This window comes from Lampetra planeri, chromosome 53 (genome assembly GCF_965212315.1).
Source record: "Lampetra planeri chromosome 53, kcLamPlan1.2.h2, whole genome shotgun sequence".
Lineage (NCBI taxonomy): Eukaryota > Metazoa > Chordata > Hyperoartia > Petromyzontiformes > Petromyzontidae > Lampetra > Lampetra planeri.
Window position 1 is genome coordinate 1,865,394 of NC_136159.1, and position 26,221 is coordinate 1,891,614.

Below are 26,221 nucleotides of genomic sequence, written 5' to 3' on the forward strand. Positions count from 1 at the left end.
CTCCCGTAGAAGGTCGAGCGGAAATAAATATTTGCATGCAAATTCGCTTTAAATTTGACGTTGTTTTATTGCAACAGTTAATTAAATTACTACTATATATTGTACATAATGACCAATTCTTATCGATGAATACATTTATAATTTACACGCCTCCTTCGTAATGAATATCAGAATGCAAGCACACAGATGCCACGGTGGCTAGGAGATGTTAACTACCTTGCCTGGTATACAGGAGGTCGTGGGTTTGATCCCGACCCTGACGAGTTTGCATGTGCTCCTAGTGGTGGCGTGGCTTATTAAAAAGCTAAAGTTGACTTGGAATTTTGTTTAAAAGAAGGTTCTTTCTCTGGAGGTGCCGGTGGGACCGAGTCCCCGGGTGTAATGGTATACACTTCGTAAATATAGCCTGGACGTCCGCTAATAAAGGCCCTCTCGTAAAAGCATTTCCAGTGGCCAGCATCTACAAGTCCCCGAACCTTTTTGTCCGCTCTGAGGAACGGGGAGTCACTGCAACGCGTGCTCGCGATGGGGCCCTTGTTTGTTATTCCGAGTTTCATTTCTCCTGAAGCAAGAGGGAGAGAAGGGAGAGAGAAGGGGAGAGAGCGAGAGTAGAGAGCGACCCCTCGTTTGCGGCCTCACAAGGGGTTGTTAAACACCGCCAGGGCGTAAAATCGTTACTCCCCACAGGCGCCTCGCAATTAGCTCGGACGCCCGCGATCCCCACGGGGTAACTCCGGCGACTGGGCGAAGGCGGCGTGGGGTGGGGGAGGCGGGGGAAGCCTCTTACCGTCTTGTTTAGCCACCGTGCTCCCCCTGCCTTGCTCATTTAGCACGGAGAGGGCGGTGGGGGGGGGTTGCTGACATTGCCCCAGATGGGGGGGGCCTCTTTATTCGGAGCCAAGCGGTGTCGCGTGCTTGTCCCCACGACCGCCGTTTATGTCACCGTATCGGGGGGCCCGTGTTGCTGTCTTTTTGTTTACTCGCTCACTCGATATAAACAAACCAAAAAGCATTTAGGCGGATGTACTTTTACGCGATTTCATTACCCCTAAATCTTAAGCTGCGGCTGCAAGTTTCATTAACCATCGATTAGGGGCGAGCGCTTGCTTGCCCCGAGGTCGTGCTTTGGTGGCCGCAGATGTCGCGTGTGGGTGGGTGGGGGGGGGAGAGGGCCTGCGACGAAGTCTGCCGTGGAAATTTCCTTCCGCTCCGCCGAAGCCAAGGCAGAAGGGACGGTGGCGGGGCCTGCTTCTGGGAAAGGAGCCGACCTCGGCTTGAATTGAAATGACAAATTACCGCTATTATAACCGAAAGTGACAAATTGCAAATACGGAATTTTTACGTGAGATAATGAATATCAATGAATTTTTGCCACGAGCATGTGTGATTAATGTAGACTTTGCCTTGCAAAAGGTATCAATTTTCGTGTTTAAACATCTTAACACCTGTTTCATTGCCAGAAAGGGTAAAACCTATTCTTCTAAATTTTCATCACTTTATGAAGTTATTGCTTTTAATGTAGAGCTGCGTCTGGGTCGAGTGGGACCAACGGCGCGCAATGTCTAGCCTCGTTCAGTTGGCACAGTTGGTTACGTGCGGCGCGAAAGAAGTTCAACGCACGTACATACGACGGCCTTGACTGAAGCCAGGATCTCAGCGGCGTCGTCCAAAGTGATAAGGACAGAAAAAGAACGTTGGTGCGTCCTCGGGTTGTGAGATTATTTTTTATTTTTCGCTCGCGCACACGTATGTTTGAGGAGTTTTAAACACGTCCATTCTTTTTTACACAACTTAATCCCGCTTCTGCCGAAAATGTAAACAGTTGGTGCAATTTGCGTGTCAGCCGCGTTCTGGGCACTGCTTATTGGAATTCAAGTTGCACTTAACAAAGGGGTTTTACAACAATTTGGCGTCAAAAGTATCAACATACTGACAAACTTTCAAATGGGGGGCTAAGATCAATAAAATAAAGATGGGGCTTTGGATCTTCATTTGAAAGGAATGAACGAATGAATGCGCCTCAAGAGGCAAAGAATGATCGACTGCCACGTCGAATAAAAGCCGATGTCTCCTCCCGGCGCTCGCAGACATGCCGTACCGCTTCCCACGCAGAGCCTCACTCTTTCCATGACAACCGAACTTATCCATGTCCAGGGCCTTGCCTCGGAGATGAGACCGAGAGCCCAAGATGTATTATTGAGTCAGGATTTTTCGAGAGGTATCAAAACAACGTTTCCTGAAGGGGACGTGAAAATCTTGCTTGGGAAGCGCTGTGGAGCAATTTTATGTTCCTGACACTTGGTTCGGAATCCAGCAGCAGAGTCTTCGTTTTTTTTTGTTAAGCCAAGTTCGTTGATAGCACTGCGTGCGTGCTGAGACTCGTACAGTCAAGGCTCGGGTAGGCGCTGTAAGGAATGGGGGGGGGGTAGGGAACCCGGCCGACGTTACTCTCGTGCGAGGTGACGTTTTGTGGCAATGTCACGACCCCAAATCGCAGATATGAAATGTTTCCTTGGGGGTGCAGCGGTTTGGTGTCCATCAGCGCCGGCGCCTTCTCGACTGCCTGACCCTTGCTCCCCCCCCGCACTTCCCTCCCCCCCCCCCCCGTTCTCAACTCCGGATTGGCGGGAGTTGAGAACGATGTGAAAGGCGCTCGCGCGTGTGAAAATGCACTGCTTGAGCCGATTGAAATAGTAAGACTGACTGGGGACGAAAAAACATGGAACGTAATTAAACCCGTCCCTGCGCGCGTGCCCTCCCTGTCTCCGCAGATGTTCTCTCCGCCGGTGAACTCGGGGAAGACTCGCCCAACCACCCTTGCGAGCAGCCAGTTCGCCGGAGCGGGTAGGTTCTCGCGTGCGTGACGGCGGTGTTTCCAAAACGCCGTGCTTGCAAACCCACGCTTCGTTTGCGTGAGAGAGTAACCGCGTGTAATATACGTTTGGTATTCATGCCATCCTTACGGGGTCACGGTTATCACGAAGGAAGGTGCTGCGTCACACAGACACGGTCTGCAGTTTGTTCCGCATTCGGGGCGTTGTCGCTCCGCGTAATCCCATTTTTTAGTTCACTTTGCAGCGTAGTTTTTCGAGTTCGGCTATATTTGGGACCACGACGGCGGCGGCGGCGGCACGCATATGGAGCCGCTCTTTTCTAATGCCGTCGCGGGGTCGTTCACGTCCACCGCGAAGCAGATGGCACTTATTCCCCGGTTTGTTGTCCTTCCCCCGCACTACCGATTCGCACAGTTGGCTATGTACGGTGCGAAAGAAGTTCAACATACGCACATTTATACAATACACCCGCAGTAATAACCGGGGCCGCCTGCCGGATCCGAACCCCGAGCCTCTGCTACAAGCGGTGATTGTGTTGTTGCTGCTGTCTCTAGGCCACGTGTGCTCCCACCAATGCTGGCGACGTATCCGTGCGTTGACTTTTCTGTGCTTTGAGGTTCCTGCCAGGGTTGCAACGACAAAAAAATGCATCGAAATGGGAAAAACACTCCCGTTGACGGCAGAGTGCATCTTTTCTCATTCGGTTATGGTCACCAAGGGTTGCGGGACGCTATGTGATAACGTAACAATTTTGAGTTCTGTTATAAAAAAAAATCTAGGTGAACGTTTTCAATTATAAAGGAAGACCTCTCAAGTTTGATACTTCAAAAGCCGTATCATGGCAATGTATACAAATCAAGAGGCAAAAATTCAGCTCTTTACGTGCGTGTATGTAACTGGTTATACAAAGTAGGGAGCTGTAGTGCAGCCTTTAGCACGTTGGGGTACGAACCCCGCTCTCGGCCAACACCGGTGACGATTATCAGAACCGCTACAGGAGCGTTTCAGCCTCAAATGAGTACCTGGTGTGATGTGTAAACATCGCTGCTTGGTAGACGAAGGCTGTCGTACAATTAACTCGTTGCTACTCAGCCATGTGCACGCGTACACGCGAACATACAAGCGCAAGGCGTACGCACAAATGTACAAGCGCACGCGCAAACGTATAAATACGCGCACTCGCAAACGTATAAGTAGATACACGCACAAATGTACAAGTACCCGTACGCACAAATGTACAAGCGTACGCGCAAACGTATAAGCGGACACATACGCGCAAGCATTCAAATGGTCTCTCTTCTCATGTCGGTTCACACGTACATCACTGTGAGACAATAACACACACACACACAACAGCTCGCGCACCGTTGACACGCACACCTAATACTGCAGGTTGGGCGGGTGTTGTCCGTGAGCGACCATAACTTGGCGAGAGGCGGGGTGCGGTGGTTGAAACGCTCCCGTGATCTCGGCCGCCCTTGTCTTCAACCCCTGGCCACGCACACACCCTGCTGGCTTTTCTGAGAGCCGTGTAGCTCAGCGGTGGCTCGGTCCGAGGCGTTTGAGCCGCTCGGTCGCTTCCTATAGACGCAAGGAGACGCTCAGCCGTGGCTCTCGGCTTGGGGGTGATCCTGAGCACAGCGGGAATCGTGCTCGGAGCTGGCTCTGCGAATGCACGGCTTTGGGCTGAGCCGTTCATAAGAATACGGGCCTGGATCTTCCCCAGGCCCCTCCTCTCACAGGGTCAGCTCGGCACGAAAAACCGGACACCTGGTGTTGTGCCAACACCAGCAATGGGGAAATAAAGTTGGTCTTAATAGGTGCTCGTTAACAATCACATACCACAATCAAATCTGTCCGTCGGAAAAATTGTCAGAGCCGCACAGAAAACGCCCATATGGCGCAATGAAGCGTTTGACAATATCGGAGCGCGCGGGTCCATTACAAGTGGAATCTGTCCCCACCCTCCAGCGTGTGCATACTTTCCCGCTCCGAACACAAACAAAGCCCGCATAGCCGAGGCCCCGGCGGCCCATCTGCTGAAGCAAACGTCCAGCGCTTGAATAAACGCGACGTAGATCACTGTCTTTTTTGCGTGCCGCAGCTCGACACATGGCACGTCCGAGATGCGCGTGTGTGTCCCAGATGAGTGTGTGTCCCAGATGAGTGTGTGTGCGTGTGTCCCAGATGCGTGTGTGTGCGCGTGTGTCCGAGATGCGTGTGTGTGTGCGTGTGTCCGAGATGCATGTGTGTGCGCATGTGTCCGAGATGCGTGTGTGTGTGCGAGTGTCCGAGATGCGTGTGTGTGTCCCAGATGAGTGTGTGTCCCAGATGAGTGTGTGTGCGTGTGTCCCAGATGTGTGTGTGTGTGCGTGTGTCCGAGATGCGTGTGTGTGCACGTGTGTCCGAGATGCGTGTACGCTTTGCTTACGTCGTGGTCGTTTTACGTGAAACAAAGGGAGGGGTGTAATTTTCGTCCCTTTTATCCGTCGGTATGCAAGGAAAAGACGAGGCTGCATTGGGCACTCCCCTAAGGTCTAGGTTAGTAGGAGGAGACAAGGCAAAGTAGTTTTTTTACCAGCGTCTTATGATATTATTTCGTTCCAGCCTCCGTCAGTTGCCCATCTTTTGGGGTAAAGCTGCACGGTGCCCCCTTTGACCCCCCCTACTCCACCCTGGTGGATTGATGTCACCATGGTGAAGCCCTCCGTTACTAAAGGGCAGTTACGGGAGGATCCATCCGTTGGACTGGTGCACGATGGCTCCAGGACGCACACTGTCCGCTCTCTACCCCTGTCCCCAGGTGCTTGCCTTTGTTAACATCGAGTCTGATTAACGCAGAGGATATTGTGAATGCGCTCGTGGGGTGCCCCATTGATATTCACCAGGCATAAATAACTTCTCTTTATGGACCTTCCCCAAAAACTCACGTGCTTCCAATAAAAAACCATTTTGACTGCTGTTTTTTGGCAGGAGGGGACTCGCAGATTTCCCATCACCCTGCCCCCCCTCCCACCCACCCACCCTCCCACCTACCCCTGCATACTTCTCTCCCCAACAGCGCGCGTTGCCTACCTATCGTATGATTTTCAAAAATTGGCGCGCTGGTCACGCGCCAGGATCTCGTATTTGGTAGAGTCGTGGAAAAGCTACCGCCGAGGGCCCGAGAATCTGAATAAGCCAAATGATTGGAGTGAAACTTTTGGTTTGGGTTTTATTTCGACTTCGATTCTCGTTTCCCATCCTGGGGGGGGGGGGGCGGGAGGGGGAAGGCCGTCGTAGACAACGGTTTGGTTACCGGGGAAGGTTCTCGTTAGCGGGGTGGGCCACGAGAGAAGGTCTTCCGTCAGCCGCCCACAAATTCTCAAATCATTCGCATCGACTGCCACGTTCCTAAGATTTCCGATGGCGTTTGGACATCTCGACACAACACCTGTTTCATTGCCCGAAAGGTTAACACCTATTCTTATTTTTCTTCATTGCAACCGTTTGAGCGGCTGCACAGGAATAGTTCTGCGGACAAACGCGCAACGGATTAGCTGCCCTTCTCTGCAGATTTCCAGATTTTCATGGCCACATTTGCTTGTTGGGGAAGAAAATAATTCTATGTATGTTCCGAATTATAGTTCTGTTTAATGCACGTTGAGGATTGTTTTCACACGGTTTCTGATAACACCCATCGCTCGAATTCATTGCATTCATTTATTGTGAGGTTTTGTGAAATGAATTGACGATTACAGCCGTGCTAATTTATTTAAACATATGCCCTTTCATCTCAAAACGTGCAATCATGAGCCAGCGATCACAAACAGACTGCAATCAACTCAGGAGACGGGATGTTACGTACGTAGCCAACCGCTTCAATCGGAGGCGCGGGAAAAGGAAAAACAAACTAAACGCACAAAAAGCAGTTCTAAAGGAATGAGTTGTCAATCTAGATAATTAAATGAGCTTCCAGTTTAGGATGGCCTCTGTGTGCGCCCCACAATCACCGTTGGTCACCCCACGATAGCCGGGCACGACGCGAGCGCGTAACAACGCTCCCCCCGGCGTGAAAAACGAGGGGGGGGGGGCGAAATAGGAACGGGTTCGAAAATTGCAGCCGTCGGAATCGCGGTCGCCCATCGGAATGAATTACGCGACTTATTCTGTCTCCCCGCTCTAATTAGGGGCTCTTGTGCGGTAAATTACTCTCGCTGCACGCAATTCGCACGCACGCGGAGCGCCGTCGGGGATAATGTTCTTTGCCGAATTGCCTCCTAATTCACTATTTATCTAATCTGGTGCTGACAAAGTAGAGACATGCTGATTAGAGGAATTGTGTTATGCGCACCGTGTATATACAATGCGCTATTGGGGTGTTAGCATGTTTGTGTGTGTGTGTGTGCGCGCGTGTGAATGTGGGGAGCGGTAGTGCAGCAGGAAGAACCCAGTGCCCCGAGTTCGAATCCCGCTCGCAACCGACACCAGTGAGGATTATTTGAACCGGTCTTGGGCCTCTCCTAGGTCGACTCGGCCTCAAATGAGTACCTGGTACGGTGTTGTGTGCGCGTAATACAGGTGTATAAAGCTTGTGGACGGTGCAACGAAGTGCAGCAAAACCCATTGATCTGCACGCCCTCCATCTCCAACTGGCACGGACAGTGTGGGGGGAGGTAGAGTTAAAATGTCCCTCACATTGCGTGCCAGCCAGTCCCAGTTTAGTTAAAGGTGCAGCCCTGCAATTGTTTGCTCATGCTGCTGGTGATGGAAGGGCCTCCATTAGAGGAACCTCCAGAGAAACCCTTCGTAGGGTATATTCAGCCTAACACACACAATCAAGGGTCACGATGCCAATTGCGTCCGGTTTTCCCGATTAATCCAGCCGGCGAAACTTTGAACGCCCTCGGTCCTAGTTTTTACAGATCACGGTCGAGCGCAAAGAGCAGCAGAGAGCCGCGGTTAAAAAAATTACCTTGTTTGTGCGCGACGCTAATAAACGCAGCCGCCCCCCCCCCCCCCCCCTTCAAATCTTTAAATCGCTTGATACCCACGAGTGGATCGGCTGCCGGGGGGAGGGGAGAGGGGGGAGCGGACTAGCAATGTTCTGACACGTCCGCACAACTGCTGGAAGCGCCGATTTGGGGGCGGTCGCACTGCCCTCGGCCGGAACTGCTGCCCCGTTTTTTGCCGTGAAGTCGCAACGGCGACGCGGAGACATCCTGTTGCCGCGAGACGGCGACGATTCCCTCGGGGAGCCGACAGAGTTGGTCTCCTGCACCCTGATCGGGGTGGAATAACCGCTGCTAAAACTATTTTTTATTTGACCAGATAAGGCCCCACTGAGCTACGTAGCTCTTATTCAGAAGCGACCTGGCCATCACATATGATAGCGCAACAAAGTGGCTTAGCGTATGGACATTTCTCACAGCCAAATACTAATTTTTCTAAATTTGGAGGGACCCAGAGAAAAATCTACTCAACCACGGGGAGAACAGGCAAACTCCAAATATACAGCAGCAGGCGTCAGGGTCGGTATCGAACCCACGATCTCCTGCATACCAGATGAGGTATTTAACATCTCGTCAGCCTGGCGCTGCTGCTGCTACCGCTTCTACCAAACAGATTTTCTGTGTCCTCGTTTTCAACTGCGATTTCAGGCGATGACTCATCCTAATGGTCACGTGCAGTACACGTTGGCTGGCGGTGCCGTTGCTTCCTCTTCATCATATTCTTAGGTGAGCCACAGGAATACAATTGAATTGGGGTGTTACTCACGGTGACATTAACAGCGCGTTGTGGCTTGCGAGGAGACGCACGCCCAATACCTAGAATACTCTGTAATATAATCAGAATAACAACATCAAGATCACCAAACAACGTAACTACGTTGACCACCTCCCGAGTCTCGGGAAACATTATCTTGAGGTTAGCTATCGAGGCATTGACTGTTGGGAGAATGTTTTTGTACCGTACTTATGTCTTGAGAACCCTGAGTGCCCAGAGTCTCATACCTGTCAACCCCTTATCAGTGCCCTACCTTATTACAGACAAAGTCAGGCCTTATTGGTCACCCCGTGCCCTTATAAATCTCAACGTTCATCCTACAAAGTCCCATCACAAGGGAGAAGCACAAACAAATATCTTGATTTAACACGTAGGCTTTCGCGACCAATATTATTCATAATGTAGGTTTTTGGGTCAGATCGCGTTATTTATAAATGTGTCGTAACCCTCCTCCACCCGACACGGCCAATCAGTAAAAAATGTGTCACGTTTTTCAAAGGACAAAATAATTCACTTTTTTAGCACACCGGTGTGTTGAAGAGAGAATCGACAGCATTATAAAATGCATTAAATAAATACAATTACAATTCCTTATAAGGGTAACAAATACCAATGAATAACAATTGAATGATTACCAATCTATATAATTACAATACCCTCCCCCTCTTTGCCTCGAATCACTGCACCAGATTGAATTAAATGGTGACGTCACCCTGCTGCTGCTCTTTTTAAGACCGGAGCAACAGGAGAGCTTCACCATTCTTGCCCGATGAAGCTGATTGTAATTACCAGCGAAACGTCGTACTGCTCCAATTTTAAAATGCTGTTGATTCTCTCTTCAGCACACCGGTGGGCTAAAGAAGTGAATTATTTTGTCCTTTGATAACGTGACACATTTTTTACTGATTGGCTGTGTCGGGTGGTGGAGGGTTACGACACATTTATAAATAACGCGATCTGACCCAAAAACCTATATTATGAAATATCTTGATTTGAAACAAATAGACAAAACATTTTTTTGCCCGTATGGGTTGACAGCGATGGAGAATGCACACGGGTCCCTGGGGAAGAGTCAGCACTTGTGCCAGATAGCTCGCTCGCGTACCCACTTCCTGTACTGCCCTCTGTGCAGTTACCTCTTTGCCCAGCTAGTGTCTCGGAATGGGTGTATTCCTCTGCCGATCCGCCAACCCTACCACCCCCCCCCCCCCCCTCCGTTCGCCGGATTACAGGTGTGTGCTTGGCGTTTACCGCACCTGGTAACACCGGGCTGTGTGGCTCTGGGTTCTGAAAACTGCTCGAGGGATGTTGTGAGATTGGTGAGCTTTAAGCACGAAAACCCGCTTACCGTAAGGTGTTGAATGCCCCGGCTTAACATTTTATAGCAAAGTAACGGCTCAAGTGAAGGTACGGTCCCATAGAAACTGGATCTAGTTCTTTACGGCTCTTTGTATATAGATATATATACGCGGGCGCAACTATATTGCGCACGCGTGACGTTGTTGGGACGCATAAAAGTTTACGCTTAATTTTCAACTCCAGTAATCCATCACGATTATGGATGCTGCTGCACATAATCTGATCACTTTTAGCTTTTTAGGTTGCTATTTCATCATTATAATCTTTGCCGCTAGATTACCGGTTCTTTTTTTTGTTGCAGATGAAAGACATTGACGCACTGAGTCTGTACAGTGGAACCATGCATACCACACACGCACACACACACGCACGCACGCACACATGCTTGCATGTACCACTTGGTAAGTGCGCTTCTTTATAGCTCTACTTTGAAGCCTCCTGACTGCAAAGTTCTCCACCATTTGATAAAGAATGACTCTACAATCAGGCGCTAGGCCTGCCATGACAGGCTAAGCAATGAGTCACCTAATGTGTCCGTCTGCACTGCTTGGCTGGACGGGAGATAACTTTGTTTACGTATTAGTGCACTCATAGATGGCAGTGACCGCCACGTGCAAATATTGTCCCAATTGTCAGGATGAGGATTTTCTAAAGCATTCCAAATGAAGGTTTGTGGAAGTGTTTATGCATTAGCTGTGTTTGTCTGTCTATGCGTGCGTGCGTCCGTCTGTAACACGTGGTGGGGGGGGAAGGGGGGGGAGAAACTATAACGCGCGTAAACACGGTCCAATATCGAGCGAAACATTCGTATCAAGTGCCGTTGCTGTTAGCGATTTGCCCTGTAGAAATCTGGCGGCAATTGATCAAAGGCTGAGCAAAAACTTGGGGACGCATACGAGCGGCGCTTTAAAGGAATATTTGGAAATACGCAAGCGTGCTTCGCCCTTGACAGCTGATACCCGTCGGCTTCCATCCCGATATTATTCAGCGCTTCTTCTGGTGATCCCAAAACTAGCAGAAGTAGTGCAACGTGATAATGTTGCGTTACTCATTACAATGTAACAAAAAAAACATGATTTTGAGGCCCTATTGTTGTTTGGATATCCAGTACTATATTAATGAATTTTGGCCGGGGGTGACACTAGTTTTGGACTGTAGTATTGCTTTGCTGCTGTGACGTTTTGAAAAGACATTAGACTCTCGATTATCTGCGTGCGGTTTATCCCCTTGGAGATTTTGACATGAATTAATAACTCGTGGATTTTCCCTTAAGCCCAGATTAATGATCTAAAAAGAGTTATACATTGTTATTCTTGGAAATGTTCATGACAAGTCACATGCTTAAAGCGAACACATATTTTGCATCCGGTTAATCAGAAACCCACGTGATCGCCTCTACAGTACAGTTGTTGCATATATTTACAACAGCGGGTGGAGTTTGATTAATTTTGATTGGCGTGGCTCTGCTATCACCCACTCAGTGCTCGGAGTGTTCTGCGCGGGAGCAGGAAAGTGTTATCATATTCGTGACTTTTGTCATAGAGATTAGTGGAAAATGGATATTTTTGGATTATCCGCGATTGCGAATTAACCGTGGTCATTCTCCCCGTGATTAGCGTGGATAATCGAGAGTGGACTGTTGCTTGGAGCATGCCTTCTCTTGGGACTGAAATGCATGGTTGGGCCTTCCTCTCAGTGTTTGCGTGCCCTTTGAGATGGTCTCGTCTTTGGCATCCAACAAATTATTGATTAAAAGCGATTGCAGTCACTCGTTTGAGATAGGCGCGTTTACAATTTTACGACAGCGATGTGCGAATTTTCATCTGGGAGCTATTGGCCACAAATGGCAGCGAGCGCGATAATGCGAACAAAGTCGTGGCCCAAATGAGAAATGGCAATCGGTTCTTGGGTGGAGGCCGTGAACTCCCATATCGTGTCGACTCGACGATTCGCAGGGCGCGGGGGGGGGGTTGGGGGGGGGGCGCGCGGGGGTGGGGGTTGGGGGGGGGGGCGGGGGGTGGTTGCGTGCCAGCCAATCGGCACAGCCGCGCGCTCGTTTCTTGCAGCCTTCACGCCGGAGCTCACGGAGGGCTCCCGCGTTCCGCCGACCGACCACGGAGAACGTCGCCGCCGCCGCCACCGCAGCGTATCGACCTTCTAAACCCAACCCTCTCCCTTCTGGTCTTATGGCGGCAAGCCCCCACGAAGAACCCTAAATGGGCAGTGAGCGTGCCGATAAGATCAGCCCTGGGGGGCGGTGGGGTGGGTGGGGAGCCGGCCGTCACGCCAGGGTGACTGCACACTCCCTGGCTCGTTCCTCTCTTTGTGTGTGTGCGCAGTGTTTTTTTCCGCTAAATTTGCAGCATTTCAAGCGGAACGTGGCCAACCGTCCAGGCACACTCCCCCCCCCCGTCTGTTGCTGGGGTGGGGGGTGGGGGGGTAGGGGGGGCGACTGAGCCTCCTCGCTCTCTGCGCTCGGTATCCGTTTTCTCGCCGTGATCCAACGCAATGAGCCACCCACGCGTCCTGTCGCAATTTTTGGGCCTTCCGAGTGGCGTCAAAATACGAACGAGGAGCTGCGCGAGCTCTGCAGACGACAGACGCTTTAGGGCAGCGGTTCTTCTTAACCTTTACTGCAGCCTTGCCACCCCCTTTGGTTCTCAATCGTGATTTTTTTTTTTATAATGTTAACAAACACGTAGGGTTTGTTGAAACAAAGTAAGTTGTCGTAGTAGGTTTTTACCCTTTAAACTGGTACAAGACTGACACCTTTATACAAGGCATCATGTTTGCAATAACCGCAACACAAGCAGTCAAAATGTCCAACACCAATGGAGACTAGGCTCTAATGAAAGCTGTCTCGGATGTGGACCAATCAACTTCAAGGACAGTGCATATCATTACCATTATCAGAGTTGTTTCTTTTTGTTTGCATTTTGACTGCTTGTGTTGCGGTTATTGCAAACATGATACCTTGTATAAAGGTGTCAGTTTTGTACCAGTTTAAAGGGTAAAAACCTACTACTATATTTTGCCACTGGTAAAGGAGGTCTCATAGTGTAAAAGTAAGTTGTCCTTACGTGCCCGTGCTTAAATTGTGCTTTCGATGATTTTTACCTTCCAAAGAAAACCTCTCCATATCCCACACTCCCAGAAAGGGCATCTCGCACCCACTGCTGTAGAGAGTAGTGCAATGGACGCTCTACGGATGTGGAACGGCGGGGGTTTCCCAGTGAGGGTAGCTAGCGAGTAAGTCAATACACACGCGGTGCGGTATAATAATAGCAGCGCGATAAACAGCGCAGAGTACAAATGCGTGCTCGTACTCTGCGCCATTTAAACCCGTAGGTGCACGTGCAAGAGTACGCGTAAAGAACGGCGCAGAACTTTTATTTTGGCCTTGCTTGCTCTGGTGGCGAAACGTGTAGGGCGGCAACGGTGGTGGTGCGGTGGTAACGCTCGTGCCTCGCAGAAAGGCGGGCGTGGGGTTCGATCCCTGACCGGGGCGCTCGCCTTACTGTGTGGAGCTTGTGCGCTCTCCCCAGAATCTGCATGGCTTTCCTCCGGCTTCGGAGCGGTTTCCTCTCACAGCTGAAAAACAACACCCACGCACAGCGCCAAACCATGCGATTCTAAAAGGTTACCTGCATATTTACTCAATCGGGATCGCACGCAGCAGCAACGTTGCCTCCTGCTGCGAAAAACATGGCAGGACCCCCCCCAGCTCCTCCCCTGGACCCCCCCCCCCCAGGCCTTCCTGGATAAACAAGCAGAACAATAAAATATAATCAGAGCTTCCTCTTTACGCATCAAGCGGGGGACCCCCTTGTTGCGCGCCTGCAAGGGGGAAGCGCGCACTCACGAGACGTTTCGGCAGATTCTATTAGACGCGGTTCGTGCGCTGCCCGTGGTGTGCCACGGCTAAAGGCACAATCTTCGTATGTACGTTTCGACTTCTTTCGCACTGCACGTAGCCGAGCGCGCGTATCGGAGGTGCGATAGTAGTAGGCGCGTTAGTCTCCCAAATTGTGTCCGCGCAGCCCTTTATCCAGCCTTGACTTGGCTTAAGGGGGTGTCGGTCGTACGGCCATTGCACTGTGAGCAGTACAAGCGGGCTTGGGAAAGGAAGAACGCTCGACGGGATGGTGGACAATGCGAGTGATCGAAGGTTCAGCCAGAGTACAGAACGGACCAAAATAGAGCAATGAAATCACTAAGCGGCAATTATGTCACCACAGCGCTTGTGCCAAGCTAGTCCACGTGAATTGCCGAAGGCTCGCTGCTGGCAGGAGGTCACGGCACAGACCCAGGTGCCATGGGTAGACAGACCAAGATGACTGGAAGATGCACCACCGCCAGGACTCCCAACTTCGCCAGTTTGCTGCATTGCAATCGCCCGGCACCCCTCCAAAGGTGACTGCCCCCAATTGCCCAGGAGCATCATTCATGAGCCTCCTCTCTATACAAAGACGCCCCGTGTGGCCTTAACAGACTGTAGGGGCAAGTGCTGTTAGCGAGCACCTATAAAGGCCTGGAACGGTACACGAGGGGGTGGGTGGCCAGCACCACTCCCGACCGCCTTTGTCTCCCCAGTGGCGATGTTTACACACCGCACCAGGTACTCATTTCAGGCTGAGTCGACCTCGGGGAGGCCCAGGACCGGTTCAGATAATCGTCACTGGTGTTGGCTGTCAGTGGGAATTGAACCGAGGTTCATAGCGCAGCGCGCTAACCGCTACACTACCGCTCCTCTATATATACACACACACACAAGCGTGCACACAAAGACAAATGCTGCCTTCTGTGGATTATAAACGGCACTTCCCCCTACCCCCCTCTCACCCTTTATTTTTTAAGCAAAAGGTGGGGGCGTCTATTATATCCGGTAGGTGTGTAATGTTATAGGCCTTCAACAGTGGTTAAACCATGGCCGATGGTGGTCTTGAATTGTGATCCGTTACTGGCGTTACTTCATTTTACTTTGGCATTTGAAAGGATTTTATTTCATTTTTGGCATTGTAGGTCACGGCCACCCTGGATCACAATTCAAGATCACCATCGGCCATGATCTCTCCACTGTTGGATGAAGGCCTATAAAGTCACACGCACAAATGCCGAACTACCTCCGCCAAACACGACGCACGTTCAAGTGTCATGCTTTCGCCCCCTGCTCAACCGAACTCTGATCCCCATTTGGCAGCAGAGGTGGGGGGAGCTGATGGTAGGAATGACGCGATGCCGTGATGGCCACCGTTCCTTTCACGGGGGGATGACCAACGTGTGTCATGCCCACTTCTTCGCCGGCCTTGGAGCGCTACTCGCTTCGAGACTCCGCTCCTGACCGGGATTTGAACTCCCGTCTTGGTCGCGAGACGGAGCGCTCTAACCACGGCGGCCAACCGGCCACACCGCGGCATGTGTGGCAAAGGTGTGACGTGTGTGTGCGTGTGTGTTCTGTGACTATTCAAAGACCACCAGAAGTCTGCTATCGAAAAATGTGCGTACGAGCGTTGTTATATTTTATAGTGGCGCTCCCCACGGTGTGTTGCGTTCACGAAAGTTCCGCCGGATCGATCTCCCAGCGCCGAGCGGTTTAAACAATGGAGCGAGTTTCTTAAAAGAGAAATGTGGCTTGCGGGCCTCCCCGTTGGAAACGATGCTTTGCCTTGCCCCCATGCAATTGCCTGAGGTTTGCGACACCAGGTGTTGAGAAAGAGAGAGTGTGTGTGTCTACTCTTTTATAGTGATAGTTAAAAGAAAAAAAACTCCCACCGCTTTTCATATCCCTGTTGTGTAAACAGGGGCAACGCCTTGTGTGTACAGGTACATTTCGACATTGAATTTTGTCAGAACACAGCTGTACCGGGTGCATTCCCCACACCCCCCACAGCAAGTCTAAACGCACGTTGCCATATAGTGCGAGGGTAACGCATTCAAGATCTTTTTCTAAAGTCGAGGCGGCCGGGTGGGTCAGAGTTCAGGGCGTTGGGCTCGTATCGCTGAGAATCTTGGGTTCGAATCCGTCAGTCGCCCGCTCATTCAACCGGGTTCTCAAGTGTGGCGAGTTGATGGTCGCAGCCTGGACGTTGGTGCCTACCTACACACACAAAACACAAATGTATGTGGATTTGGCCAAGTTTTAGCTCCGGGAATTAAGAAGATGAGCTTGAACGTCATGCGATCATCTCAGAGTGGAGCGCGTGGGCAAGTGCTTCACCTGCTGTCCTCATCACATGATGCCGATCGCACACATGGGATAGATTGGGAATAAACGACAGCAAAATCGAGAAAAATTGTGGACCAGATGAACAAAATGTTTTCTCGTGCATGTCCTGTTTTTCTGTCGTTTAGCTCTTGCGATGCTACATTGTGCACACGCGCGTGTTTGTGCGTGCATCTCAAGTCAACTCCGAACACCTGGGTCTGTCCCGTGACCTCCTGCCAAGGAACCTTCCTCGTTTCATTCAAGGTGCACCTAGCCCGGCACAAGCATCGTGGCGACGTCACCGCCGCTTAGTGCCAAATGGCGGCGGCTGTTGTTGCTGCTGCTGCTGAGTAGAGCACCAACATTGCTGTGTTGCATCAAAATGCAATTGCCAGCATCCCACCACTGGCAACTCTGCTTGTCACCAGCGCAGCACGGTGTGGATTACGTGCAGGGGGGAGGGGGGAGAGGGGGAGCGGTATTGCGTGCACAGCGCACGCGCCTCCTATAAAGCAAAGGCAAAGCTGGGAGCGACTCTTCTTGAAAAAAAAAAGGGGCACGGGTAAGAGAAAGTCCTCCCGCCGAACAGATTTAGCGCAGACGTCTGGCCAGCGTGGAACGGCCGGCCAAAATACCCTCCTAGATGGGCTCCCTAAGGGCTCTCTCCCTCTCTCGTGGAGGCCCTACCGACGGTAGCGGCGTGAGCGAGCAATTGCAGGGCTGCGCCTTTACCTTTGCGCTGCGGTGACATGTCCACAGCAGGGTGTTGTGTTTTTGTCTGCATAAAGCTTTTGCCGTTGCCGTGGTTACGTGTGGTCTACCAGCGCACGGTTTGCCTGCCTGAACTCGGCTTCCTGATTCGGCTGACCTTTGTGGGGTTGGTGGCGGTGGAGGGAGAGCGGTGGGTGGTGGTGGTGGTGACGGCGGCGGTGAAGGGAGCCGGCGGTGCCAGCGGTTAGCGCCGCTGCGCTAGGAACGCGGCAAAACCGAGTTCGATTCCCGCTCACGGCCAACACTAGCGGCTAGCGACGAATATCTGAACCTGTCCTGGGCCTCCTGTTGCGGTGTGTAAACATCGCCACCGGGGAGACAAAGGCGGCCGGGCGTGATTTTGGCCACCCACACCCTTTCGTGTGCCGTGCCAGCCTTCATAGGTTTGTGATTGCTTAACAGCACTTGCCCCAACAGTCTGTTGAGGCTATACGGGGTGGGATCTTTGTATTGTGGTGAAGGGGGTGCACGTGGCGGTTATGGTTGTATAGGTGGGGTGGGAATAGAGTGGGGTGGGTTTTCTTCATCTTTTTTTATTTCCACGCCCAAGTAAAGACGTTATTAGTTCTAAAGCTGCCACTGTTGGGTTGTTCTTTTTCCACTGGCGTTGGGAGGGGAGAGAAAAGCATCCGCCGCCCCACTGTGGTGGTGGCGACGGTGGTGGCGGTGGTGGCGGCGGCGTGTGATACAAAACAACGCGCTTTAGGTGACGGAAAAATCATAAAGGCGGCGGCCAAGCTTGGTGGGGGGGTCCTCGTACCTCGACGCGACAGGTCTATATTGGACGCCGCGGGAATTGAACCGCGGGTGTATGGGTGTGGGGGGTGTATGGGTGTAGGGGGTATACACATCTATCGATCTATCGCCTCTTTCGCACAAAGGCCATCGCGTCGGGAAGCCAGCCGAAGCAGCCTTTTATCTGGGGGGGGGGCGCAGGGGGTGGAATTTGTGAATGTTAACGAGGTCGTCATTAACACGCGCCGTCCTGTTTGCATCTACAAAGGGGAACGTGTGACGTGCAAATTGGGGCGATGTGGCGATACACACATGGACAATCCCTCGGCGTCGGTCAGGTAGGGAGGCCTCTGCAGCCCGGCGGGGGCACCACGAGGGTTGACGAGCCGCAAGACCCGAGTTCGATTTCCCGGCGGCCGCGAACATCGGTTTGCGAAGTTGATAACCCCCCTCAACCGTTGTCGCCCCTCCCCACTGTTGGTTACGTACGGCACGAAATAAGTTCGACATGCAACCAACACGCAATTACCCGCATGGCGAAGTATGGTCACAACGACCGACGACCCGCGTTTGGGGGAAGAGCCTCATTGAGCAGCGGGCTTAACAAAGGGGTGTAAAGCATCAGTGTACGTCACTGGGGAACTGCAGCGCAACACTGCAGCGTTGTGGTTCTACGAACCGTAAATCGCGAGACGTTAGTCATTACTCTCCTCCGTTCACGTGCAAAATAGCTGCTGCTAATGCTGTGATTTACACACCGTGGGGCTGCACGTTACAGCCAGCGGAAGGGAACTTCGTGCCTTCTTTGGCTATGACAATCGGCACGTGTGCGGGGGATCCCGGGTGGGTTGTTACATTACATGAGACCGTGGGGAGGCCTTCATCCAGCAGTGGACAGAGCGTGGCTGACGCTGCTGATGATTAATTTCAGCATCGATTGTTTTCTAAGTAGTCATAAGGGCCTGTGAGGAGGAGGAGGTGGAAGAAGAGGGTGGATTTGTGACAGTTGTTGTGGTCACCGCAGCACTGTTTGTGCATTGCGGTTAAAGGCTTTCGTCATCTACCGTACTTATCGTATGTTGTTATTATTATTGTAATTATCAAATCTGTAACCGAGCCGAGCAGCAGGACGTCCGTGCTCACCGCTTGCATTCTGCAAACTGATGAAGCCTGCTGCTGCCTCGCCCGGCACTCGCACACACAAAGATACCAAGATCCCCCGTATAGCCTTAACAGACTGTAGGGGCAAGTGCTGTTAGCGAGCACCTATGAAGGCCGGAACGGCACACGAGGGGGTGGGTGGCCAGCACCACGCCCGACCGCCTTTGTCTCCCCAGTGGCGATGTTTACACACCGCACCAGGTACTCATTTCAGGCTGAGTCGACCTAGGGGAGTCCCAGGACCGGTTCAGATAATCGTCAATGGTGTTGGCCGTGAGCGGGAATCGAACCCGGGTCGCCAGGTTCATAGCGCAGTGCGCTAACCGCTACACTACCGCTCCCCGCGCACACACACGCACAAACACACACCGCTAAACAAATAAATATACAAATGATGACAAAAAAGCACATCAGCAGCCTCGGTGGAACTTGTAACGGGACTGGCGACAGCTTCCAACGTGGGCAGGCTTCAACAAAGCCTCTCAGTTTTGTTGTTTTTGTTCGTTTTTGTTGGTCCTTGCTACTGTGCACACGTATTATATCCCCTTCCGTAGTCTATAGCAGTGCGTAATATACTTCAACCTCATTTTCCGGGGAACTTTAAAAGCCCTTTAATGTCAATCATTGCTTTATTGGAACCAGGTGACGCTTACACCCGGGCAGCCACCGGCCCCTGGGGCCTGGGTCGCGCAGGAGAATTGATAACCTTTCGCACATGGCTGGCAGATACAAAATATACCCCTTTTTAAATGTTTAGATAATTGGGAATTTCATTACATTGTGATACGATTGAAAAGAAATGCCGAAATTGAATTGTGACGTTTTTTTGTTTGTTTTGCACGCCCCCTCAATCATTGCTTCCTGGTTTATTTGTTGCTTATTAGCCCGTGGCAAAATATCAGGTGACGCTGGCAGTGCCCGGTCGAAATGCTGTTGCGTACGCTTAACATAATACTAACAACAACAATAAACGCTTATAATCCGCGGAAGAGTTGCGGGAAATTTTTTTTTTTTACATGTGCATGCACGGAGACACAGAGTCTGCGTAGCCCACACTGGTGGGAGAGCAAAAACAACAACAACAACAACGCATTTCCCTGTTTTCACTTCGCGTTTTAATGTCTGTACAGCTCAACTTGCGCCTACTACTTCTTACGTGCGTTTAAAACAGGCGACGGCATCCAAAATAAATGCTCGACCGTTAGTTAATGTCAGGAACCACTTTGATCGTTTGTGTTTTCACGCTCCCATGAGCATTTGCGATTCACGTTGTAATGAAAAATGATGTATTTTGAAACGGGCGTCCCCTGTACTACTGTAGGTGGATAGCCAGCTAACTAGCAGGGCAGTGGCATGAATACCACATGTCACAGACAACTGGTAATTTCCACGAGGAATTACCAAAGTGTATCAAGGAAAATGGACATTAAAGACACTACAAACGCTATAAACCAGTGGTTCTTAATCTGGGGTGCGAGACATGGCTAGATTTTTTTTTAAGGTAAATCATCGAAAGCACAAATTTAGCACGGGCACGCAAGTATACAACTACTTTGTTTCATTAAACCCTATATTTATTAGCATGCTATATTTTTAACGATTGCGAACCAAAGGGGTGCACGGCTGCAGCAAAGGCGAAGAACCACTCTCGCTCCACGTGTATGCTAGGCTGTCGTATTCGTGCATCACGGCCCACGGAATCGCTACTGGTTGTCAAGACGCGAGTGCACCTTCCCCATCTTAGAATGTGTCATTAAAAACACGAGGACTTGGATACTTCAACGCTGCGCTACGAACCTGGCGACCCGAGTTCGATTCCCGCTTCACGGTCAACAACGGTGACGATTATCTGAACCGGTCCTTGGCCTGCCCCAGGTCGACTCAGCCTCAAATGAGTACCTGGTGCGGTGTGCAAACATCTCCACTGGGGGAGACAAAGGCGGTCGGGCATGGTGCTGGCCACCCACCTCCTCGTGCACCGTTCCGGCATAGGTGCTCGCTAACAGCACTTGCCCCAACAGTTTGTTAAAGGCTATACGGGGGGGGGGGGGGGGTTCTTTGTCTTTTGTATGTAACGTATCGATGTTGTCCTATACATTGTCCTATACATTTGTGCGGTGTATCCTGTGTGTGCACAGCACTTGCTCTGCTGCTGCGTTAGACCATCGTGACGCTCAGCTGAGTCGAGGCTCCGCGCGATGGGGAAGTGCCCTGCCAAAGTGGGGAGGGACACACACACACATACAATGGCCCCCCGTGTAGCCTTAACAGACTGTTGGGGAAAGTGCTGTTAGCGAGCACCTATGAAGGCCAGCACGGCACACGAGGAGGTGGGTGGCCTGTACCACGCCCGGTCACCTTTGTCTCCCCCAGTGGCGATGTTCACACTGTATTAGATACTGCTGTTGATTATCACAGGTGCTGGCTGCGAGCGGGAATCGAACTCGGGGCGCCGAGTTTGTAGTGCAGCGCGCTAACCACTGCACTCCCACTCCCCAGGGACACACATACACACACGCCGCAAACGTTCGTGCCTCCTTTGTACGAGCCGCATACTCGAGTGGCAAGCAGACGGCACGTGGGTAGGCGGCCTTTAACCCGGGCTCCATCAGAAAAATCAATGTGTGCAGCCCTAGGGAAACGGAGGGCTCCCCTCCGTACACCGCTCAACCTCTCGAAGGAAAGGCGAACCTTTAATTTTAACTCCCGGCGTGTGTTTCAGAGTTTGCAAAGCGCATGGCGGCGGCCCGCGAAGACACGGTAACTCGCGAGGATGTAGCCTGAGCTCCTGCAACAATCAACCAATCAAAATTTGACTTCTTTAAAAGGTGCCTTTATTAAACCAACCCCCCCCCACCCACCTATACGTAAAATATCATCCTCCAATAAAACTTAACAACCATGCAATCTGGATAATAAAATATCTTGTGACACTGATCTCCATCTGTAAATGCACAGCTGAGCGGGTACGATCGTGGAAGCTGCAAGATGCAGATCGTTGTGTTTTTGCGACGCTTGCCTGTCGGCGTGGGAGCCCCGGTGCCCGGTGACGTACGGTGCCGCCCCGGTCGAGGGACATCGCTGTGGCTCGGACGAATCTGGAAGCGTCACCCGGGCCAATCGCGTTCGCTTGAATCCACCGCGGTTGAGCGGGTGAGGGGGTGGTGGGGGGAATGTTGGAGACTGCTTGGTCCGGATCCGTGGCTCGAGACACGGCCCCAGGGTTTCATTGCCAGAAACTTCGCGGCGCGGTTTTGGATTTAAACTTGACCGAACGTAAAGGCTTAACGAGCTGATGTCGGTTCAATGTCCTGTATTGTTTTCAATATGCGAAAATCTGAATACAGTAAACCCTTGTTAATTCGACACATATGGGGCTCGGGGCTCTGGCCTTGCCGAATTATCCAATATTCCGAATTATGTACAATGGTACTCCCCAGGTGCCTCCTGCCCCAATTAAAAGAAAATCCAAAATTTGTTTTCCAAAAATTATTTATGGCCTAGTATCACCAGTGTCAGACCAGAGAACGCCAAAAGGCACGAACAGCACAAAAAGGTCCCATTTTGAGAATTTCGATGCAAACATCTGAACCGTTGGGCTGAAACGCGGCACGAACGCGGTCCGCTTTGTGTGGGCGTGTTTACGTTCGAGACTGTGTGCCAAAGAAACACGGAGTCTCTGTGTTCAAGAATTTGGCCACCGTTCTCTGGCAGTGAACTTGGCTCTCCGTAACGGTCACTCGCCCGAGTTATGTGTGCCTGACTTCTCCGTTACGAACGATGGCCTGGCTTTGAAATAAACCAGCAGATGAATGTCTAAAGAAGTAACAAAAAACTAAAGCTAACTGCCATTAAATGTTTTATCTTTGCGACCTTGCGCGTTTATCTGTTTTGGCAAGAGGCTGAAGAAAATGTCGCAAGTTGGCAATGTAAGTTTAGTGTCGGCACACAAACACAACGCACGCACGCAACCTTATGCCACCTTTGAGTACGATAAGGTGAGATAAGCGAATGGCGCGATCGTAAACTGCTCCTCTTTCTCGCTCGCACGGCCTCACGTTCGTGTGTCCCCCCTCCTCCCCCACGTGCGTTTATTTGTAGTGTCACGATAACGCGGCACATAGTTCCAGGGGATGTACGTTTAAGCAATTGATCTTTAAGGTCACCGGCCCATTGCGTGTGTCGGCGTGAATTGAACCTCTGTATTGTCCACCTTCGTCATCATCATCATCATCGTGTTTTTCACCCAAGCTCCATCCACTGCTGGATGAAGGCCCTTCCCAAGCCATCGCCAGCTCTCAGAATCAAAACTGGGGGGTGTATTTCCCGCTGAGTAAAGCCCCGTAGAGCTAAGAAGCATTCCATAATTGCATGTAAAGAAACATAAGCTTAACAGCAATTCTATTGTAGAATCACGTTCACCCTTCAACGCGAGTCATTTTAATAGTCAGTTCTTCTTTTTCCGTACGGCTGATGTAGATGCAGAGCAACGACTATAATCTTCACACTCAGGTGGTAAAGCCAGCAGGCAACCGCGTTGGGAGCGGCGGAGCATTATCGGCGTGAACTCTTATCGCCGTAATCGACAGTGCCACGAGAGAGTCGGTTTAAACAACGACGAGAGATGACAGAATGGAGGTGCCGAGAGAACGAAGTCGAGGTAGTTCCAAAACTTTGGGGCGGCCGCTACAGGAAATGCTTTTGATCGAAAATTTGTGCGAAATCCGAGAATTGTTTAAAGACGATCCTCACGATCGTGCATTGTCCACTCGGCCTTATACGTGACTAGCTTGTGTGTGGTACGGGGACCGGCCCTGGAGAGATGTTTATGACCCGGACGTGGTGCTTCCTAGGCCGTCAACTCATGCCAGAGGTCGCAAACGGGTTTTGATTCCTTACCCGTACCCATACCCGGCCGCACCAGGGTCGCAAATGGGTACCCGTACCCGTACCCGGCCAGGTACAGGTACCCGTTCCCTACCCGTACCCGTACCCTACCCGAAATGAGTGACAAACGGTTACTCACCAGTGACTCACGGCCTACCCGTACCCGGCTGGGTACGGGTAGCCGGGTATCGGGTAGGGGTACGGGTATCGGGTACCCGGTTGCGACCTCTGACTCATGCTCTGCTGGTTGATAATAGGTTATTGTGAAGCGGCATTTGCCTTGAAAGCTCAAAGTAATTCATGTTGTGTTTATACAGCGCAGTGTTTTATGCTTGCGTGATTGTGGCCTGGAAGAGAAGTTGTCAGACTGTTGTATAGCCGGGGAGGCTTCGAGGAAACTCAGCGAAATTTACTGTACTCTCTCACTCTGTTTCAATCTCTGCATTGATGGGCCGGGATGCACTATCCTCCTTCTGAGCGTTTGAACCAATTTATTTGCACGTGTTACCATGCTCTTGCGTGGGCGTACACTTGCGTTTCTTGTTGTGTACGTGTCAATCGACGCCCTAGAAACCCTTGCAAATATATATTGGGCCTAGTGGCATCGTGGTCTGTGCAGTGAACCAACCCTGTTGGTTCAAAGTAGTACTGCCAGCCTTGTTATGCTTAACACTGCGAGTGAATATTAAATTAACTGTAACACATTCCTGCGGAGGGAGCTGGTAGGAACGTTGGGTTGCTCGGTCAATGGCCAGGGTCAACGGCGGCGTGGTGTATTCCGCAAATATGCCCGATTGTGAGGGCGGGCACAAGCCGGCGTGAGTAGGTTAAACGTTGAGTTTTATAAGGGCACCACGGGGTGACCAGCTTCTCCCCACCCAGCCCCACCCCTCCCACCCCCCACCCAGCCTCACCCTCCCCACCCAGCCCCACCCTTCCCTCCCTACCCAGCCCCTCCCTCCCTCCCCCCCCACCCAGCCCCTCCCTGCACGACGGACACAATAATCCCCTGTGGGCTGGTGTAACCAGGAGGTTCCTACCAGTATAACGACCTAATCGTTGTGCACTTTAACACGTCATTCGCAAGAGTAGGCCATTGTGTGCTGGCGAATTTGCCGAATTCCCCCACAAATCCCTCGACTGGAATACAACGTAGCGATCATCACACCCCCCGACTGCAAAAATGTGGCAGGACCCTCGTGAGAAAGGGTCGTGGGACTGGGTGATGTTCTCCTGTGTAAACATTTTTAGTAGTAATAATATGAACAACAAACCTCAAAATAAGAAGAACAACAACAACCCTCAACTCAAAAGTAAAATGACTATCTTAGTAAATCTCACGCGTCTATGTTTTTTTTATAAACTAAAAAGGTGGATAATGGATATTGGTGCACATGAAGGACCTTGGCTGGAATTTGATCGACGGTTTTCTGCTGCGTCAAGCCCCCGCACACCCCCGATTAGCACGGTTGGCTACGGCACGGTGCGAAATAAGTTCAACTTGCACACACTGCTGATCAAGCGTACCTGCGCGGACAAACTGTAACTGGAGGTGTTGTTGTTTAAACATTGATTTCTTTTTTTTCTTCTTTACTTGCGTTTCCAGCGCTATTTAAACACGCAACGGCCGTGGGCAAGGCTTGCCACTCAAGAATTGGCCTACGAAGTCATTCCAAGGCGTTGCAAACCCCCCACAGCTGACCTCGTGATGTGCGAAAGAATTGTCTCCTGAGACACGCAGGCCTCATCATTAAACACGGAGCCTCCACCCTCAGCCTTTTGACCCGCGGAGAGGGTCGTTGTGTTGCGGGATAGAATTGAATGTCTTGGGCCCCACGTGACACGCGACACGCTCTTTCCCCCGTGCAGCACTGCGCGAGCGTTTGACAACTCGTGAGTCACGCGAACCGACAATCCATCGACCCCACACTGCTCTGCCGGGCTGGAAAGGAAACGTCAAATCGTCATATCCAGGGCCAGGGGTCGGCAACTCTACTTCCAGTTTTTATACCTTGCCTTATTTTTGCACAACAACAGAATGCCTCTTTTTTTCAATACGTAATATTAACTTGCTTATATCATAATGTATGTACGTGTTAAACTGATAATGTATGTATGTATGTTGAACTTCTTTAGCAACGTACGTAGCCAACCGTGCTCATCGGAGATGCTGATGTTTGAACACAAGTATGTTTAGATTCACATTCTTTGACTGAACTGTGAATGTAAAAATGTGGATAAATCGTTGCTTATTTTTTTTGAGGGGGGTTGGGAATTTTTTTTTGGCGAAAATGAATTGCGTTCGTCCGATGCTAAGCAGTTGATCTCTGTGCGGCCAAACATCTTGGCTGGTACACGCGGAGTCTACCCCCACAGGCTTTGCTTTCCGCTGCCAAAGCACAGCCCGGGATTAATGGACATAACAGACCGAGGGAAACGCTGATTTATGGTTTGAGTGCGCTTACTGTATCTCGCGCAAATGTCTCTCACGGCACCGCGCTAA

The 26,221-nt window shown here is 51.1% G+C and overlaps 1 protein-coding gene across 5 annotated transcripts in view; it reads left to right on the forward strand.

Annotated features, from left to right (window-relative positions):
- Positions 1–26,221, forward strand: part of LOC144734793 (transcription factor 12-like) — a 245,601-nt gene that overhangs the window by 30,619 nt on the left and 188,761 nt on the right. For all 5 annotated transcript variants that reach the window (XM_078617175.1, XM_078617171.1, XM_078617174.1 and 2 more), the window contains exon 3: positions 2,772–2,844. In XM_078617175.1, coding sequence (XP_078473301.1) covers positions 2,772–2,844 — 73 coding nt within the window. The remainder of the gene's footprint in view (positions 1–2,771; positions 2,845–26,221) is intronic.